This window comes from Rhea americana, unplaced genomic scaffold, assembly GCF_003343005.1.
Source record: "Rhea americana isolate MKP2758 unplaced genomic scaffold, rheAme1 scaffold_30, whole genome shotgun sequence".
NCBI classification, from domain to species: domain Eukaryota; kingdom Metazoa; phylum Chordata; class Aves; order Rheiformes; family Rheidae; genus Rhea; species Rhea americana.
Window position 1 is genome coordinate 3503996 of NW_028186424.1, and position 20083 is coordinate 3524078.

The 20083-nt window shown below is 36.3% G+C and overlaps 1 protein-coding gene across 1 annotated transcript in view; it reads left to right on the top strand.

The window, feature by feature from the left end:
• Positions 1 to 1470: 1470 nt before the first annotated feature.
• Positions 1471 to 20083, top strand: part of SH3TC1 (SH3 domain and tetratricopeptide repeats 1) — a 32714-nt gene continuing 14101 nt past the window's right edge. Inside the window, exons 1-9 of the mRNA XM_085309611.1 lie at positions 1471 to 1496; positions 7683 to 7955; positions 10071 to 10145; positions 12642 to 12769; positions 14817 to 14922; positions 16684 to 16827; positions 17521 to 17698; positions 18302 to 18375; positions 19255 to 19450. Coding sequence (XP_085165737.1) covers positions 7727 to 7955; positions 10071 to 10145; positions 12642 to 12769; positions 14817 to 14922; positions 16684 to 16827; positions 17521 to 17698; positions 18302 to 18375; positions 19255 to 19450 — 1130 coding nt within the window. The 5' untranslated portion in view covers positions 1471 to 1496; positions 7683 to 7726. The remainder of the gene's footprint in view (positions 1497 to 7682; positions 7956 to 10070; positions 10146 to 12641; positions 12770 to 14816; positions 14923 to 16683; positions 16828 to 17520; positions 17699 to 18301; positions 18376 to 19254; positions 19451 to 20083) is intronic.

Consider the following 20083-nt stretch of genomic DNA (forward strand, 5'->3'; position numbering starts at 1 on the left):
GGTTCAATGGGAGAAAAAGCCTGTGTGATGATTGGTTATGTACACTTATACAATTACTTGAATACTTTCCAACTCATAAATCCTTGAAGGATGGAGCGTTCCCGAGCACACTGCAGGAACAGATTGGCCAATCTGTGTGAAATTGCATTTATAATTCATGTTAACACTGTATGAGTGGATAGCGTAAGGTAAGCAAGAGTATGATTTGTAATTAATCATTAGTTTATACAGCCCAGAAGAAACTTTAACCGTGTGTTTTTGAGGAAGATTAGCAAGAGGCATGACTAAGGTCCTGATGGCGCCTGATGACGCCTGAGGGATACAGGGGCAGGAGGGAGCGCAGCGGTGCTGTGCGAGGCACCCCTCACTGCAAGCCATGTTCTCCAGGCACTGCCAAACTCGCGGCCTCTCTCCGCCTGGCCCATGTGCTCGGGACAACACCCTTCYCGTGCACACACACCTGCACACGCAATGGTCAGTGGCTTGCTATCTCCGATTTTGGGATTTTGCTGGTTAGAGATGTCTGAAGTATCAGGTATACATTTGTAGGGGATAGAGTCTATTTGTTCTGTACGTGCATTGTGCCTCCTACAACAGGCAGCCTCACACCTGTGGCACTTGGGGTGCTCAGCACTAACTACAGTAAGTGTTCTGTAACTGGCTAACTGTATGTGAAATTCTGAGTATTCTATGGAAGGAAAGAAGGTGAAAAGGGTCATCCTCATCTCAGTCTGGAGAGAAGGGGAAAAAGCAAGCAGATCTGAAAWAGGATAGTTTCTTTTCAGTTTCTGTCATTCCCTTGCCTTTGTGTGGGTCACTTGGGATCTGGCATTTGGGACAGTGATAAAGTTTTATGATGGGGAAAATACGCTCTGCACTTACTCCACAGCAGATTTGCTTAATGCCACAAACTGGTATTTAGTGCTTAGAGTTCTGCACAGTGCATGAAAGATCTGCAAAACTATATACATCTGCAGTTTAAAAGTAAATGCATCGAAGTTGAATTCACCCTCAAATAATTTTTCATGAAGCTTTTTATACCTGGAACGRTAGCAAGAAGTTAATTCTGTGATCAAAAGCAAAGGGGACTCAAAGCCTGGTACTCTGTCTGAAGCACTATTTGTTATTTGTCTGAACAATGCTTGCTTAGCACAATGATCTGGATCTGTCCCACAGAACCTTTTAGCTGCTAATGCAAAAATGCTAAAATGAATTATTGCTCTGAAAAGCCAGTGTTTGAACGTTCCAGCACRTTTGATGCACTTTTGCTTTGCATAATGAACTTTACTCATAACTTTTTTTTAGAAGTTTTTGAATTAACAGTATCAGTTAATAGACAACTCTTTGTACTTGCCACATTCAAGCTGGGCTGTGCAATCAACAGGAAAGATAAGAAGGTCAAACAGGAAGAGCTGTATTGGAGTCAGCTCTGAGCAGAGCTGAGGACAGCACAGATCTGTTTACTGGCATGTTACAACAAATCAGACTTTGAAAAGGTAGGAAAACTAAYGCTCTATATCTGAATGTCTGACACTGTTCTAGGGGCTTGTGGTCTAGTGTTTGACTGTAGGTTTATTTTCAGTCTGTTAGCACTGCAGCCTGTTAAGAGGCTAATTTCAATAGCACTTGAATATTTTGATGTACTGATACTGGTATGACCAAAAAATACATGTGAATGTGATCTGTGAATGTGATTGCAGAATGTGATTGTGTTCTCTGCTCTAGGCAGTGTTGTCAGCTGAGCTGCTATTTAATACCAGAAGCATTCCTCCTATTTTATTYTTTTGCATTAGCCTGCCATAGGCCAAACTCTGTCAAATCTAGCACTCAAAATGAGGCATTGAGATTCAAAGATGTCTCTTCTAGTTTTCTCACAGTGATATCATTTTTTTGGAAGTATCCATTAAATTAATGTTTATTTTAATCAGTCACCAAACTGTGGATTTGGGTCCATAATTTTTGACTTCAAAAATTGATAATTTTGGACTTACATTACTTTTCACCTGTAATTACCAGCTGTACATTCAACTTTGAATATACAATATTTCAGTCTTCATGCTATGAGGAAAATCCTTCATGAGAAGGTAAAACTTCTAAAGAAATCTACTACGTCTTTCAAACTTGAAGCTTGCTAGGGCTTTTTTATTTGTAGACTAAACATGAACAGTGATTCAACATAACTAACTAATCTAAGATCACTGACTAACCTAAAATTACTTCACTGATACAGGTAGCCTATCTTCTGTTTTCAGAAGGCACTCAGATTCCCAAGTCCATTTAACTTGACCACAGATTTGCTTTACCTTTCTGTGTAAAGCGTAACAGCACCGGAGGGGAAAAGCTCACTGTTTTAAGTGTTGCCTGAACAGAATGTACTATAGATTTTTTTTTGAATTTATGCTTGTGATAGAATTTCATATAGATCAAGGCCTGGATGTGATTTACTCTCTGAGAATAGTCTGAACATTAAGGTGTTCGGAGCCTAAGAGATACTATGCAAAACAAATGTGAGTTGAGAGAAACTGGAGAGAAGGAATAGTAAAATAACTACTTTAGTATCAGTTTGGAAAAATGACCTAGATTCATTTTTGATATGGCCGTTTTGGCAGTACTGAGGCAAGACTGAGGTGTTCTTGTCCTGCAGTCCTTAAGTGACATACCAGAAGACAGCAGAGCACAAGACCAAGGAAATATATACAGGCAATTGTGCTTTTGATGATGATGACACAGATTTCACTAGCTGTCCTGCCAGGTTTGGCAGCCTGGAGGAACCTTATGTGCTACATAAGAMAAGGATAAGAACTTGTGGGCTACCACAGCTGTTGGGTACAGGGACAGTGATTATAAGGGTCTGGAGACTTTAAATTTAAATCTACTTCTTGTCCACAAAGGGCTTGGGTGAGATGACAGAAACAGCACCTGCTGCTCCTTCTCTTTTAGAGATAGGAATTGATGCACAGAAGAGCTACAAAAGCAACTTTGTATCACCCAGGAGGTTCCCAGCATGTATGAATCTTCTTGGGGTAAATTAATCCATCTTTATGATCAGCCCTCTGAACTCTTCATCTGTTTTCCCAGCACTTCATAGAATGTATGACTACAAATAATGTTTGTCTTGATTTTTCTGATCTGTAGAACTAGAATAATCATAGTTGCCACAGGCAACTTGAAGCTAAATGATAGTAAGTTCTCCTGAGCATCTTAATGGGAAGATGAAAGAGAAATGTTACTGCATGCAGTTTTATAAGCAACTAATTCAAATATAATAACCCATTTTTAAATAGTGGGCACTTTCTCATCATTAGAGATCTCTTTCAAGATAGACAGAACAATACACAAACCTGTTTTGCAGATGTTATTAGTTTTCAATGCTTTTTAATGGGAATAAGTTGGTGGGAGATTAAAAATAGTGTTCTTGTCATCCATAACTCCTTTAACAAAAAAAACTCAATCTGCATAGTCAGGGAAATGGAAAATGTCAAGCTATGTTTTTCTTCTGGTTAGCTGTGTTTGAAACAGATACAGGCACTCACTGAAAAGGAAGTAGCAACAGAGGAAAAACAGCATGATAACGGAATTGTTCTATTTAATGTCCAGTAGGGAAGAAGTGTCTTATTTCCCTATCGCATTCCCCAGCTGTTGAGTACAGTCCTCTTTGACGTGCTGTGCCCAATGAGAAAGCAAGAGGAGGGTGGAACAGCCTTCAGAGCCTGGAGAGGCACTAGCAGTGGCTCTGTGCAGGGCCACATGACCACTGAGCTCAGGCTGTGAGAAGGCTGATGCCAGTGAACCTCTACTGGAAAAATTTTTGAGCTGTCCAGCTTCTGCATCTAGTCTCTGGCCACTCATATTCATTACAAATGCCTTGCCTAGAAAGTGAGACTTCCTTAGATCAGTGGGAAGTGTTACCCTTTGCATGCACACCTCTGAAATAGAGGTTGGTTGCTGGTTTGAAGAAAAGGGAAGATAAAGGTTTTTATGGCTAACATACTGCAACAAATTAATTTTTATGGTCAAGCCTCAAAGAACATGTAGTATAATTTTGTCTAAATTTAAAGTAAAATATTTGGTCAGTGCATGTAAATGTAGAATGAAACTAGTTTAAAAAAGACAAACACTTTACATGGTAAGTACGGGATCAAATCTTTAATCTTTGTCTTCATCWTGTATTTTTGCTATCACAGTAAATATACTAGAAGTTAGGATTATGAAAAATCTCTAATGGTGAGAGATTRAAGTTCTGACACGTGAAGTTTAGCATCTTCTCTAAATTTGTCTTTTAATGATTAATGTTTTGTTCTTTTGGTGCTTCTGAATCTGTTTTACTTTGTATTGGGACTATTTAGTAACTGACGAGAAAGCATCTGCACAATAAATATGGTGATATACATTAGTACTGCTTGTATGTTACAATTTTGATCTTTGGGGAACTTACCTGACTGCCAAAGTTGAATGCTAAAAGGGTAGAAACCAATGTAATTCACAGCTCTGAAATTTTGTCATTTGGGGCCAGATTTAGATGCTTTAAGATGCATTTATATGCTAAATGAACATTCAAAAAGGCCTAGGTAAACTAGGTGCACAGCTACAAAAGAGTTATTTACTATCTTGTTCTTGGTGCTTAGAGAGCCATGTGGGTTCATATTTGATAGTCAAGGTAAACATTAAAGATGGAAAAGGAAATTGTAGATGAGAACATGGCTGTCAAATCTTTTTGAGATTTTAATTTTCATTCTGCCTTGGATGGACTGAGAGAAAAAAGTGATTGGAGCATATCGTCTTTCTCTTTTCTTCTCAGATTTTGATTTCTTTAGTTCAGGCTCCAAGATAATGACTCGGTCATCTTAAGCAGATCACATCCATCTTGATATTCGAAAATCCCACCTGCTCTTTGAGTGGGATGCTGCAAAGGCAATAGGTTCATTTACAGTCTTGTTTATACGTGTTACCTTACAACATATAGACACTCAAGAAGGGAACAGGAAAAGCTAATTTGAATTACTGGAATTCTAGTCTGAGACATGTTGTGTGCTTTTTTTCCTAAATTATATTGATGATATTTCTGCTTGCAGGTAGCAATAATGGAAAGTACTAATATTCTGAATGCTGAATTTCGCTTCTAGAATTAAGGATAATTCTGATCTAAAGATAGCATCTGCCAATATGAAAGACTCTGGGATTCACTAAATGCAGTAATTTAAATAACTGCATCTGGATTTTAATTATTCTTCATATCACAGTATTTATCAATAGCAAACACATGTAAAATAAAGCATATTTAAAGTATATTTATATAAAGTACATCATAAGAATGAAAAACAATGAATTACATATAATCATGGTGCAATGCTGAAAAGAAACTTTCAGTAGTTACTACATAGCTTATTACTTTAAGGAAAAGATCAGTTGTATACATGGAAAAGCATATCCCTAGCAACATGAAGTTTAGTTTCTGGCATCCCTGCAGTTTTAATCATTTATAGTTAGGTCATCAAGACTGACAGGCATTTTTTCAGGGAAATTAGCAAGAGAAATTTGAGATCTCAAGTCAGAACTAAAATGCTAACAGGATGTTAGTGGAAATACTATCTTCTGAGATTAAATCATTGAAATCACTTGAGTTTCTCTGTTTTATGTGTATATGTGAATTTATACGTACGTATCTTTCCATACAGAACCTCAATGCTGCACCACAATGTATTGTTTGAAAAGCTTATCAGCCACAGTTCTGACACCTTTGAAAGTGCCTTAACAAATGCTTAAATCTGACAAAGAAGCYATGAAAACAATGTCCAGCCTAGGTTTCTTCACACTTCATTAGCTAACTTGCTTGTGATAAAGTTACAGTTTAATTTCTAAGAGTTTGTCATACCACCTGCATGTGACTTCATTTTTTTATAATTGTGTACCTATTTTCTATCTGTATGTATAGATAGTTTACTGCTTATTCAAATACTCCATAGGATGAAGTTCTCAATGACCTTAAAACAAAGTATGAAAACTGTGCAGGGGTTGCTGTCTTCTCCTGCTTATCTACCCCTCCTGGYAGAGAGCTAGGAACTGCTACCACTGTTCATGCTGGCACTCAGTTTGCTCACGTTAGAGATCTGGCATGGATTTGTGCAGGCACAGAAGGGTGGCAAGGCATGTACGTGAAGGAGCAAGTTAGAACAATGTCTGTTGTAGGATACCCTATTACATAGTGAACAGAGAAGGAAGAAATTTCCAGACAGGTCAGAAGGGGATATTAGGAGGAACCTGGGATAAGGTCAAGTGACAGGACTAAAGCAAAATCTATCCTGTGGCTTTATATCATCAGTTAGTGACATGTGAGAGCCCACATAAGACATGGGTCTAAATATCAGCATGGCATGTGGTGGCTAAATGCATCATTTGCAGATACACTGGATGATGGTCTGGTTCTACTTTTCTTAACCTGAAACTTGTGCCCAAGAAATCAGCAGAATGTCTCTGGTCAGCAACTGTAAAGGGAGCAATGAAGCTTGCAACTAGTTGTGCTCTATTTCCATTTTTATTTATTTATTTATTGGTGTATATGTCAATAACTGTCTTGCCAAATTTGGCCTTTAACTTCAGTAGATCACTGCTTCTTTATGACAGAGAAATATTTGCATCCTTGTACACCTGTCTTCCCACAATGTGGTTTCTCTACTGGATTTATTCTTTAACTGGATCTATAAAAATCTGCCCACTTGTTTGAATTACGTATGCAGCACATATTCCATCCCTGTCACCTTTAGCAAATTACTGACATTTTTCACTGGCATTGCTTCTGTTAATGTGAATGAGTGCTATCCCTTGGAGGCACTCTGTTAAAGCTGGCCAAGAATGAATAATTAGCAACGAGCACAAGTACATTTTACTTCAGGCCTTGGATTGTTACTATTAGTCAAATTTACCTTTTGCCTTATTTCAAAGGCAGCGATGCCACCTGATTGCAGGAACTTTTTCTGGGATGAATTTGACTGTTGGGCAACAATTCCACTTGAGAAAAGATTACTAATTTGTAAGTTTTGTTTTAACTAGAGTTCTTGAAGGCATATATGAGAAACATTAGCTAATTTTAGAACTACTTCAGAAAATATATCTTAAAGTTGATTTTTCCCCTTTTCCTCTATTTTGCTGTGAGGGAGGCTGAGGTGCTAAGAAGGCAAAATGTCTTGCCCAGGACTAATCAAAATGCAATAATGACAATTTCTTTTGTTTCTGATCTATTTCAGACTGTCCACATCTGGAACTCGCATATTTATCATGGAGCATTTCCCACTTTGGGGCATACTCCTTGCTTTCCATCGCTATCTGTAGCTTCAGTTTCTAGCAGTAGCAGAGTAATTGGAAGTTCCTTTCTTAGCCAGCTGCTGTGTTTTCTAACACTTTTGTTCCTTGTAATTTTGTTTAGTTGACCCCAACTCAACTATCCCTTGGAAGAAAAAACAAGCTACCTTTTCTGTTGTCAGTGATTACCTTCCATGTATTATATCCCTCTCTGTTCTCTTCTGTCCCTCGTTTCTTAATAGAATGGGTCTCCAGTCTTGGCAGGTTGTTCAACAATCCTTTTATGCTTATGATGATTAAAAATAACTCTTGCAGGAGAGGGACAGCCTTTGAACATGGTCATGTGTATTGAGATTTTTTTAATATACTAYCAATTTCTCCCTCAGATTTCTGATAATGTTAATTGTATCGCCGTGAGGAGCTGGAAGTTATGGAGAGTTCAGCAGCAGCAGTGGGAGGCAGTTCATCTGTGCTCAGGTTTTGTGCAGTTATGGAGGAGAGAATCTCTGCTAGTCTAGAGGGAAAGGAAGACAGCAATTTGGAAAGGAAAAAAATAGAGCAGGGAAGGTGGACATCTGACTGGAAACGTGAGAAGGCTGAGGCAGTCATGAACACTGTCAGTAATGAAGATGAGAAGGGCCCTTCGCAAGAACAAATGGGTAAGAGCCGTCATTATTTTCTGGTCACTCTGCTGTTGACTTTATATTTAAATTGCTGTATTTTTAAACACTGCTTGCTGTGCAGAAGCAGAACTGTGGCATGCTTTTTGTTGGAGTGTCTTCCTGAAATACTTCCACAATTATTAAACCCAACAAAACAAACAGCTGTATTTCCTCCATGGAAATGCTGCATGGATTGGCATATTAAATCTATATTTCAATTCACTTTAAACAGACCAAAAGATTAAATGAATTATCTATTAGAGCTAAGATGAGATTAAAAAAAAAAAATCTAATTTCAAGAGCAATAGTACTTTGCCTAGGACTCAATTCCTTTTTGCTTCTAAGTCTTAGATTATAGCAAGGATGAATCAGAATGCATGTTTCCATTTAGTAAAATCTTGAGATTCCATTTTTTTTCATCGAAAGATATAATACTAGCAAATTTGATTTTGTGATGATGATTTGCACAAAAATGATTTTGTGCAAATGAAAACCTATTGCATGCAGGAAAAAGCAAGTCAAATATTTTTGAGTGTAACAGTAGAGCTCCAAAAGGTGTTCAGTAGCTGTTCTATCCAAATTAGTGGATAAACTTAACTTTACAGTAAGCATGAGAGCTTTCCTCAWCGTGAAAATACTATAAGCAATCATGAATTATTTCATTATGTCATATGGCTTAGAAAGAACATGTCTTTGTTTACAACTGTAACTCTGCTAGTATCTAAAATACCAGGTACAAGCATCCTAGGGCAGTATTAAYGAGTAGTTTTCAAATAGAATATTTGCTGAATAATAATAATGTGTCAATGAATGCCTTTCATGTAAAGTCCACCTCTGGTACTATAGAAATACGTCATGGCAAGTTCACATATCAAAAACATCTGCTTCATTCAAAACATCTACATTACACTTCTCAACTGTTAAATAGTGATCAAAGTGATAACATGCTGTCATAGCTTTGACAATAGCCATATCTGTCTCTACTTCTGATTAGAACTAAGAACTAGAACAAAGTCTGGAACAGAAGTTGTACTTAATGCTTGTTAAACCCAGTCAGACCGTAGCTACCTTACAGCTGGATTTGAGTTTGGCTTTAACAAAGTAACACGGAGTCCAGATTTAAAAAAACAAAAACAAAAAAAMCCCACACACAAAAAAATGGGAATTTTAATTTCTAATGCTAGTATAGTCTAATAATTGGCCTTAAAGATGATGGCTTTACTGCTTACTGCTTGTTTTCATAATCAGTAGGAAAATTCTGTGTTTATGTATCSTATTTGTTTGCTTGCCTTTACTTTTTCATGTGACTTCAACAGATGTGCTCAAAGGAAGATAAAGTACTAGATATTAYACCATTATGTTGATTACAACTACGTTATCTTAAAAGCAGAGCTGCARGAGACAATGTCTTGTATATGAAAACTGCTCCAGAAGCTTTCTTTAAAAAAAAAAAACAAATATTTACTTCTTCCCACTTTCATTCTTTAGAAACATCAATTCTTGTCTCCACTAACTTTTGYCAAGAGAGCCTTGTGAAAATCAGAAATGACTTCAGTGTGTGGTTTTTAGTCTAAAATACATCCTATTTCCAAAAGGAGTAGAAGGAATGTGGGCAAAAGAAYGGGGAGCAGACAACTTAACTTAAAAGCTTTTGTTCTCTTGTATTAGTCCCCCCCAAGTATAAAATTTGTAATAAATATAAATTGAGGTGGTGTTTCTCATAACTTGGTACGAGGCACTGACATCACTGGCAACTTACACTACTGAAGATCTAGCAGAGGCCAACTATAGGTAGGAAGAGAGGTAAAATGCTGAAGTCAACTCTTGCTTGCTTTCAAATGAGACTTCAGTTTTCCACTAATTCTCCATCATCCTGAAACTTTACATTTAAAATGGTRGAATCAAGATCTAACTTCCTCCCCACTAGGAGGCAAGTGATCTTTAGACTTTTGGTACTTCCTCTGTGAATCATAAACCAGGTAGRAAGGAGGGTCTAGCCAGTATTTTCTTTAGCGATTCTTCAGGTTCCCAAACTCTTTAAAAGTGTGGGGTTTTTTAGTACGATTTTTGTTGACTTTGAAAATGCATTCAACCATCTCCTTTACTTATTAGGGTATTCTCAAAGTGAAAAATGCACAGATGTCAGTTCAAGGACACTTGCTAGTCAAGCAGAGAATTTTCCAACTGGTAAGACCTTTTTTTCATTAAATATCTTTTGAATGTAATGTCCTGTCATTGCTTCCTTTTTAAAATTGAAACTGCTACATCAACAGCATTTGCAGTTGCTGCTCCTGTAATTTGACAATGTGCTTTATGGCACATACAAATATCCAATTCCTACCTAAGACTTTATTTGAATTTCTTTCTTTGAGAAAAGTAACTTCAATTGCCATTGCTTGTCGCAATGAAAAAATTCAGGGACTATATGGGAATCAGTAATAAAAAAGGCAAATTAAGAGATCATTACTTACTTTAGGTATGGGTTCTAACACTTTAAATATCTTATTTATTCTTGTGGGGCCTTTGAGTCTCAAAAAAGTATTTTTAATAAAGCTACAATAAAAAGTGCTTCAGTAAGTAGGTACAGTAAAATTCTCCACTAAWGGGCTCATGTCCTACTCCAGGCTATGAAGAGGTAGTTAAATATYCTTTTTCTTGTTATGGAGGAAAAGAAATAACTGACTTATCAGCACATTTGACTCTGAGAAATGTCTAAATTCATCTGTATACCATTTTGCATTTTGTGCTTCTCTCTTCCTTTAAGCAAGCTATGTTCTCTGATACCAATAGGTAAATGACTTCTGATAATTCAGGTTATCTTGACTTAAGGGATATTACAGCAGTTTTTTCCCCACAAGCTGTCTAGTTTCAGTCTGTGCAAGCTTTATTCAAATCCTGTAAGCAGCCATAACTGTTATGAACTGAAAGCAGGTCCTGAACCTAATCTGGTGGATTCTGCACTGAAGATACTGGATTCAATAAGTGGATGTACTTTGTCTTCTAGTTTGATCTGAAAAATCACATTGGTGGTTGACCATCCCCTCCAGGCATACAGTTAYGTGTAGTGAAACTATCTGTGCTTAAGTACCTGTTTGTCTCACTAAGTACTGATTTACTTGCATCCTTATAGATTTTCTTCTTTTTTTTTTTTTTAATTGAAGATGTGAACTGGAGCTCACTAAAGCAGACAGGAAGACTACCATGGGTGTTATTGGACCACATTTCATTTTCATAAGCCATTGTCAAKTGTTTCTTTGGTAGAAGAGGCTGAATTATTGTTATTTAAGTTCAATTTAATTATTATTTCGGTAATACCAACTCGACCTAAAACTTGAATATGAACTGCAGAAACCTCTTTCAACTCATAACTCAACTATATAAAACAAATTTCAGTTTTTAAGAGTCTTTTTTGTGATAATTTCTTTTATGGCCTCAAAGAAAACAAGAGCTGATAACTAACACTGATCTGACTAATATTTGAGGAATTTAGCTTTTATTCTTTGTGCTTACTCTGACTATATGAGCATAGTTGAACTGAGATATCTTGTAGTTCAGTAACATTATTTTGTAACTCTGAGCTTAAAGTGAGTACTAATTTAGGCTTGATTCAGCCAAAGACTATTGGWGAAATACTTAGAAAGCACTTAAACAGATGTAGATGCAACATTTTAGAATAGAACATAAGAATATCTATTTTAGTAGATTGAAAGTACAGGTGAAATTTAGAGGAGCTGGAGTASTTTAGGATGTACACAAATCCCCTTTATTGGAAGTGTCCTATCTACACACATACGACTGGAACGCTTAGCGAGTCAGGATTATTAATTTGTATGTGTTGATCGGGGTATCTGAAAACTAGAGTCTAACAATGTTTTCTCTTTTTATGAATATGATTACTGGTATTGAGCTAAATTGACAGATGTATAGATGAAAGCAGCTTTATTGAAGATCTGTTTTATCTGGAGTGCTGGCTAAAGGTATATGCTTAGCTTCTCATTGATGGCAGGGTTTCAGTACAGGCATCTATCTATGTTCTTTCTGGTTTAGCTGGGGAGATCATGTAAGTGAGCTTTCAGACAGATTCTTTTTATCTTGGCTTACTGCTGAATCAGCCCARTTTGAAAAAGATTTGCTTTTTCCATACAATCTGTAGAAGCCTTCTGAAGCAGTGGGGGATGACACACGTCAACTGAATTCAAAACAAGCACTAAGAATTAACTTGCCAAACTATGGGGGTTTTGAGATACCATTKTTTAATATGTTTGATGCCTTAATTTTAAAATAAGCATTTGACATTGGGAAATCTGAACGTGYTCTCAGTGTCTGTAGAGCTAACTTGATAAATTGTCACTCTGCTTGCTTTATTCTCTTTCTTCATCCCTCAAATATATCAASTGTTTCCCAAAATTTCTTAACAGATACTCGGATTCTCCATGGTAAAGCTGAATCTTTTGTGCAACTGAAAAAATCTTCAGTGTTTTATGTCAGGCCACTAAATCTACCACTTTTTTTTTTTTTTAAACAGCAATAGCTCATTTTTTTTGTGTGTCTGTCTCTTAAGTTCGTTCATAATGTAGACTCTATTATTCTGAGGGGTTTTCTGGTTCTGGAAAAGCTGATTTTTTTTTTCCTCACTACAAAACTTGTAGTATTGTAAGTGGATAAATGGATATCCTTCTCCAGATATCTCCTTGAAATTAACTGCAGTAAGACGAAAAAGTGGATGTCCTGATCCCAGTCTCCAAAGACAGCTAAGAGGACGACTCCGTCTTCTGGAAAATGACAGCAGGGAGGTCACAGCRGTCTTCAGTGTAAGTCATTTGTAAGAGAATTGAGTTGTATTTATTCTGAGGATCCCACTCTGTGGTTCTGAACTCAACTGTCAGATRCTCGTGTCCCATTCTCATTTGCACGCTGTATGCTTGAAGTTGAATGGCTTGTCTCTTAAGGCCGTACACCATCTAGACACATTAGACATAGTGGGCCAATGAGAAAGATTGGAACACCAAATTCATGCAAAATACACCTAGCTAAATAAAGTATTTACAAGTCAAAGCAGGAGATATTTGAAATAAGACTCTTATCAAAGGAAATCATGTTTTTGTCTAACTTGTTAATTTGCCCKCATATTGACTCTTCACTTCAGTTTCTAGTCACTTAAACAGTCATTTGTCATGGAAATTATCTGGAATGCCCACTGCTAAGCCAAAGAGGAAGTCTGAAGAACAGCATAAATATTGGACTTCCTTGGGCTAGATAACTGTATTTTTAAATTGCACACAGGGTTGGCCTGATTTTTGTTTTGGGGAGGTGGAGAAAGGGAGAGCAATGAAGAGGAGAGGGAAAAGAAAACTCTACAAATAGAGGCCTTACCAGAAACAGACTAGGAAAAGAACTTTCAAGGAAGCAAGATTTGTAATAAATTCCTCAGAATTTTGTTTTGATATTGAATAGTGCATGAAACCCCTGAGGCTAGGATTTTAGCATGTGTTGGCAATTTATTAATAGATTTCAGGCTCTTGTTAATATTTAATCTGGAGTAAAAAGGAGCTTGATCAAGATCAAAGAAGTAATGAGGCACGTCTGTTGGAAGAAGCTTGAATCAGACACTTSTTTTCAAAGAGGAATTTGTATTTTAATTCACTCACATTGTGTGGATTAAAAATTTGGATATTAGAATGAATTCAGACATCTTTTAAAATCTAGTRGATCAAGCTCGATCTCATTTAGACTGCATACATCTTTTGAGGGACAACTTCTTTGTGGAATTAAGATCAGTTTCTTRATCAGTCCTTTAACATCTTTTTAAAAATGTATTTCAAGTTTGTGATTYGACAAGTAGGGACAATGAGACAGGACATTGGGAAATGACACAGTAACTTTATCCCTGTTTGGTTTTGCATCTGACTTATTCCTTGAGATACTAGTTCAGCTATTCAAGTCAAATTGCCACAATTTCTTCCATTTCCCTGAAAGGTGGTAMCCAGTATCATTGGAGGTCCCTGGTTTTAAGCATCTAACTGAAGTGCAATCAGACTACCTGTTGCTGTTTGGCTAGAAGCCATTAATATGTTTCACTTATTTCAAAGTTTATGTAGTTTTCATCTTTAGTATTGCTGAAATTCCTGAATATCCATCATTAGAAATTAGTGATTACTGTTCACCTTAAAATRTAAAATATAATGCCACCCTAGCAATATGAACATCAAGAGCAGCTGAGCTGAGCTCTTTTGGCATGTATGTTTACAGTAGGTATTCTAGCTTCAGTTCTGCTAGTACAAATGAGGAGCTAAGGATCTTTTTAATGCATTCTTTCAAAAATAATGCTCCAATATATATAATTAGTCTTAATGCATAGAAAGAGTAAGCTAGGAAATGACTGTTCAATGTTTCCTTTGGAACAGGAATGAAGCTGCCAGGTGGCATGTTCAAAAACATGTTAAAGGTGTGTCTTCCCATATGCACAGAGCTCTGAGGCTAACCTACAGCTGTGGATCCTAAAAAACTTATGTGACTTCAAAAATGGCTGGGGGTAGGGGGGAGAATCCTGAGCTGCAAGTTGCTACAGGCTAGGATACTGTTTCTGGAAAGTGTCACTAGATGCTTGACTTCCATAATCTTTATGGCRAATAGTGGCAATTTTATAGAGGCAGATCTAAACCAGATAGGCCTTTGGTCTCACTCAATATGGTCATTCCTGTAGTCTTAATTTCTCTATAAAGTAATCTCACTGGAATTGCTGGATGATATTTAGCCTCCCTTTCATTACATAGTGTTTCAGTATGTTAACTAGTGAGAAATTTTGCTTATTGTATCTGACACTGGTCCAATTGCAATAAATACTGTATTTTATTTTAGGAGCTCTCTGCTAGATTGCTGTCTATTCACAGTGACCAAGACCTAATTGTGGTGACGTTTAAAACTTTTGAAGAAATATGGAAGTTTCTAACCTACTATTCACTTGGTAAAGCTATTTTGCCTTACAACAGTCCAATATGCTTCTGTTTTATTGTTCTGCACATAATTTATGATTAAGTAGGAGTTTGTTGAAAGGTATTTTGAGAATAAAACCTGGTAATTAATACATTAACTCCTAGTAGCAGCAYACAATGTTAGTGAACTTAATAATGGTGACATGGTCTCTTGGAGGCTGCTCCCTCCAGCCCTACCTTTGTCCCAGAGCTGTCCTTACTGAGTAGTTCATTTAGGTAAGTTAAATACMCCAATATTAGACCATATCCTCTTCCTAAACAATCTGTTCCAATTCTGTCCTTATTCCTAACGTCCTAATTTTTAATATCAATCTGTGCTGCAATTTAAGTGATTTCACAACAACTTCTACTCGCCATAGACCTGGTAAAGTTATTCCTTTCTCTTAGAACCAGGCTTATACTTGTTTGAAGATTTCTATCCCATACTTCCTTCAGTGTTTCTCTAGGAAAATCAATCATTCTTCACAGAATATTTTCTACACCTATGATCATGCAGCCCACTGGATTCCTAGTTGGTCTATACATTTCCTGAATAGTAGTCAGTGACCCAAACAGAGTTGGTAAGGCCTCAGTTRGTAGTGCCAAGTAAAACCAAGATTGCTTCATATGCTTAGTATGCTTTAGTGCAGTTCCTAAATCTGAGCATGCCTTTAGTAACAGCATGACTTCACAAATCTYTTCTGAAGAATAGCATTTGAGTCAGTTCTTTCTGTTGTGTTTGTTCACTTGGCTCTCCATATACAGAAGAAAAGTCTTGTATACACTACTAATGAATCTATTTTTTCCCATCGGCCAATTTAATTTCATTTTTAATTTTGTATTTTTTAGTTGCATTTGGTATTTCAAAAATGTTCCTTAGCGAATTAGGAAAAATACTGCTTAAATCCAGTTTCAGAGAGAAAACACACGAGTTCCTTCTAAAGAAATGCTGTGTCTGAACAGGAAATTGATGTAGCATCTTCCAGACTGGAGAATAACACCTTAATCACTGATCTGTCCATYTTTCCTCTTAACACTAACTTTTACCCAAAGGTTTAGCTACTGTACTAATGTTGGCTCCTTAAAGAATCATCTACCATCTATATCATGCTGATCAGTATACACTAAAGCAGATGTCCATGTAACCATTATAGTTTTGAAAGTCCTAAGTCCTAATGCAGGATTTCCCATTTCTCAAGATCAAACACTAGCTTCTTGCAGTTTATATAACTCTGGAATCCAGTATTGTTTCTGTCCTATAGAAATACCAGGAATTTGCTATCCAGACACAGTAATTATGTTTAAATAGTCACAGCTGAATTTGGCATGAAGAGTTATGAAGAGATTTTTTTTTTTTTTTTTTTTTGCTGTGTATGATTTCCAGTCACCTGCTGTTAAGTGAAGTTCAGCGTTTGCTTACAGCTTGATAGTGATTACCTCCATCACTTAGGCTCCAATTTTTTAAAATAAAACTTCAAATTATGCCCCCTGTAAGGCCAGGACATGGTCTGCTTTTTCAATGGTATCAAGGATAGAAAAATTGTATACCACTTGTGTAGTTTGAGCAAGAAGCACCAAAAGCGCCATAACTCATGATTCAGTGGATGCAATTTTGTCAATACTAGGAAGCAAAAATAGTTAAAATTAAGTTAAGCAATAATTCATTTATCAGAATACCAACTCCATTTTCTGACTTCCTGAAAAGTTTTTTTCCTTGCTAAAATTACAACACCAAAGAAACCTTTTTCCCCCAGGTTTTATAAATCACTGCATGGAGAATTTATTCCTAGATCAATCTTTCTGGCTCTATTCTCAAGAGGAGGAAGAAACAGGCATTGAAGTCTGTATAAATGAAAATTCTTTATATTTGATGTACAGAAGTCTGCTAGTACAGGAAGGTAAGGAAGACTGCATGCACTAAGACTAASTTTAAAGAAGCAACTTTACTTAAAATCCTTTAAAAAAAAATGTAAAGACCTATTGATTGTTGTTTGAATTTGAAATTTAAATCTATTGATTGCAAATGAACCAGAAATAAGAGAAAGGAACAAACAGAWGTTGTTGAGTTCAGAATTCAGCAGGATCAAAGGGGAACAGAGAAACTGATGTACAGCTAGTTTACAAATAAAAGGCCCGAAAGGCCTAAGCAGGGGTGTACACTCTAACATGCTTAATACTGCCAAATCTTGGAGATGTTTGAGGGAAATGGATTGCAGAGTAGCCAGGTTCACTTACTTTCTATAAACAGCRTTATCTACTGCCACTGTCGGAGGCCGTGCTGGGCCTGATGGATCACTGACCAATGCAGCAGGAATTCCTTACGCCCCTTACGTTACTTGGGGAATATACTGTGCCATAAAACGTTGCAGTAGAGAAGGGTTCTATGCTTTACAGAAGACCTCAGCTCTGCATTTTTCACTTGAACAAAAACTAGATAAATATATGAAAATCTGACAAGCATTCAGAAAGTTCTTGTGAAATCTGTTCAATTTTTATTGAATGTTACTTATGTTCTTGAAACTGATTTTAAAGCCTGCATGACACTAAAACATTACATTAAAATGGTATCTGCTATGCTGCTTTCTTCCTAGGCGCATTTTTTGTTTTAAGTCCTGACAATCTGGTAAGAAAGATAAGGGCTACAGACAATGAAATAAACACTTACTGTGAGAACGGAGCTCTTACTGAAGATGCATCAGGTGGATCTGTGGATGGTGACATGACCATGCTGCCTAAYGTTTTTTCAGAACCATTGATCCCTTTTCATCAGTAGGTATCTGACYTTAGCTACCTGTTTCATATGCACGTCTGTTTAGACAAAAGTGTATCTAAATAGTAGCTTTTTATGGAATATCCATCTACCAGTGTAAACACATACCCTTCATTTTCTTCCATATCACATAATGGAAACTACTCCAGATGCTTGCAGTGCAGCATTAACAATGATGGTTTATGATCTTTTAAGTTAGATAWTGCTTTTTTTTCCTCTATCTGAAATAATGGCTATTTCCACTTCTAGAATAACACATATGTGAGAATTTTGATTTTCAGGATGCCTGGAAATATAGACAATAACAGGCTAGCAGTGTTTTACTCAACATTACTTGCAGGAGCTATCCAATTGTCTAATGCAGTTTTTCAAGTTGATGTCTGAGCTAGTAATYGCTAGCTTAAAAAAAGCCAAGAAAGTAGTGCTTCTGCTACCAATACTACTCAAAAATACAGCTGCATTTGAAGTGCATATTGTTGAACTTGAAATATTTGATGGATAGTGTCTGCCTTATTTTTAAATGGATTTAAAATATCACTGTTAYTGTCATGACATTTAGTAGCGTTTCATACACTTATTTCAATTTCTTGTTTTACTTTTAGATGGTTTCTTAAAGTGTATTCTGACCCTATTGATCTTACTTACAAAATGGAATATAAATCCATCAGGCAAGTTGGTAAGAAACTCTGTTCAAACRCCAGCATTAAAGGAAAGAAATCAATTTATCCTGTGCTTTCTTTAGGACAGACTTTAAAGGTTTTAATAAAATTTGTTTCCATTTTCTAGGATGGCAAAACAGTTTTCAGAAGTATAATGCTGTAAAATTAGAGCACAAGTCTGCCTATGGCTCCATACCACATTTATAGAACTACTTTCAAAGGGCTTTCATGAAATATATGGCTAGATGTATCTAATGTATGGCTTAAACTCTGAAGGCTTATTTCTCCCTTTTTTATTTTTTTTCTCTTACATATCAAACCGAGTAAACACAGAAGGCAGTAAAGAGAATTTAGTGACTGCTTCTGTAGGTGTGACAAAGAAAATCATTGTGGATCTTTCTCACATGTGCATTCTTTTATCTAGTACTGTCAGAGAAATACAATTTACAGTGTATGATGTTAGAGAGTAAATATGGCTTATTTTCTACTCTCTGCTTYATAAAYAYKMWRYTRMMTRSYAKKYARYWKMRTRTTTATCTAATAGGAATTTTATTAGTTCAAATGTTTTTATTCTGGACCAAGTTAGTGTTTTTATGGTGGGGGGAGCAGTGATTTTTAAAACAATTCTTTTTGTCACTGACTGAGGTATGATAGAATTTTGAAAACATTTTGGACATTACTTTCTAAGGGTGGGGAAGTGGCTACTATGGAAATGTATGCCTTTGAGTGCTTAAAATGATAAATTGATTAGCTTTTGATGCTTTAAAACTTTCCATATGTGCAGTTTAAGAGTTCCAGGAATGTCTTTGGCTGAACATGTTTCTCTGCTGATTTGCTATTCTATGAAGTGTATTTGCATTGTTAAATTACTGCATCTGTAAATTCTTATTACACAGCAACAGGATCCTGTCTAGCTGTGATAAGTTATGAAAGTACTATGCCTGAAGAGATGAGTTTCCAAGGAGGGGACAGAATTGAAATCCTTGGCTACTTCATTGAATGCATGGAATGGTTTATTGGAAGACACATGTTTTCTGGTCAAATAGGTTTTGTAAAGACAAGTTACGTTAAACTGGATGTATCAAGAAATAAGTAAGTGATATATTTGTGTTCCACTTGTACTCTAAAAGAGGCATTGAAAGAGTTTCAAGCTTTAAAATAYTGAATGTTAATCTTCTGAGAATTTGTTTCACTCAAATGCAAAGAAATTGGAACATGAAGTGTTAAGTATTGAAAAATGTTATCAGATTGTACCTCAGGTGCTTACTGGGGAAATGAGTTTCTGTAATTATTCATATTTGGATCACTCATATTGAATTGCAAGATCCAAGGAGCTTTGCTATTTTGGAAGATTCCATTTTCACTGGTTTCTAGAAAACTGTTTAAAGCCTCCAAGTGCTATTCTTGTTAGTACCCTCAGCATAGCTTGTAATTTGTTTCAAATGGGGCTCCTCATACATATGTTTGATCATAACGCAGAAAAATGTGAAAACTGTTTAACATTCATTAGCCTCATGTAGACAAGTTGCACTTACTGGTGCAAACTTACTGCACTGACTGGAGTGTTTGCATGCTAAAACATAAGGACTTCTTAGGTGTAGCTTGCAGGTCCATTTGATGTGTGACTGGCATTGATTTTTCTAGTAAACCTAATGTCYTTAAATATTTGTGGTTTTAATAAATTCTCTCAAGATACAGATGGAAATTAACTTACTCTGATATAGC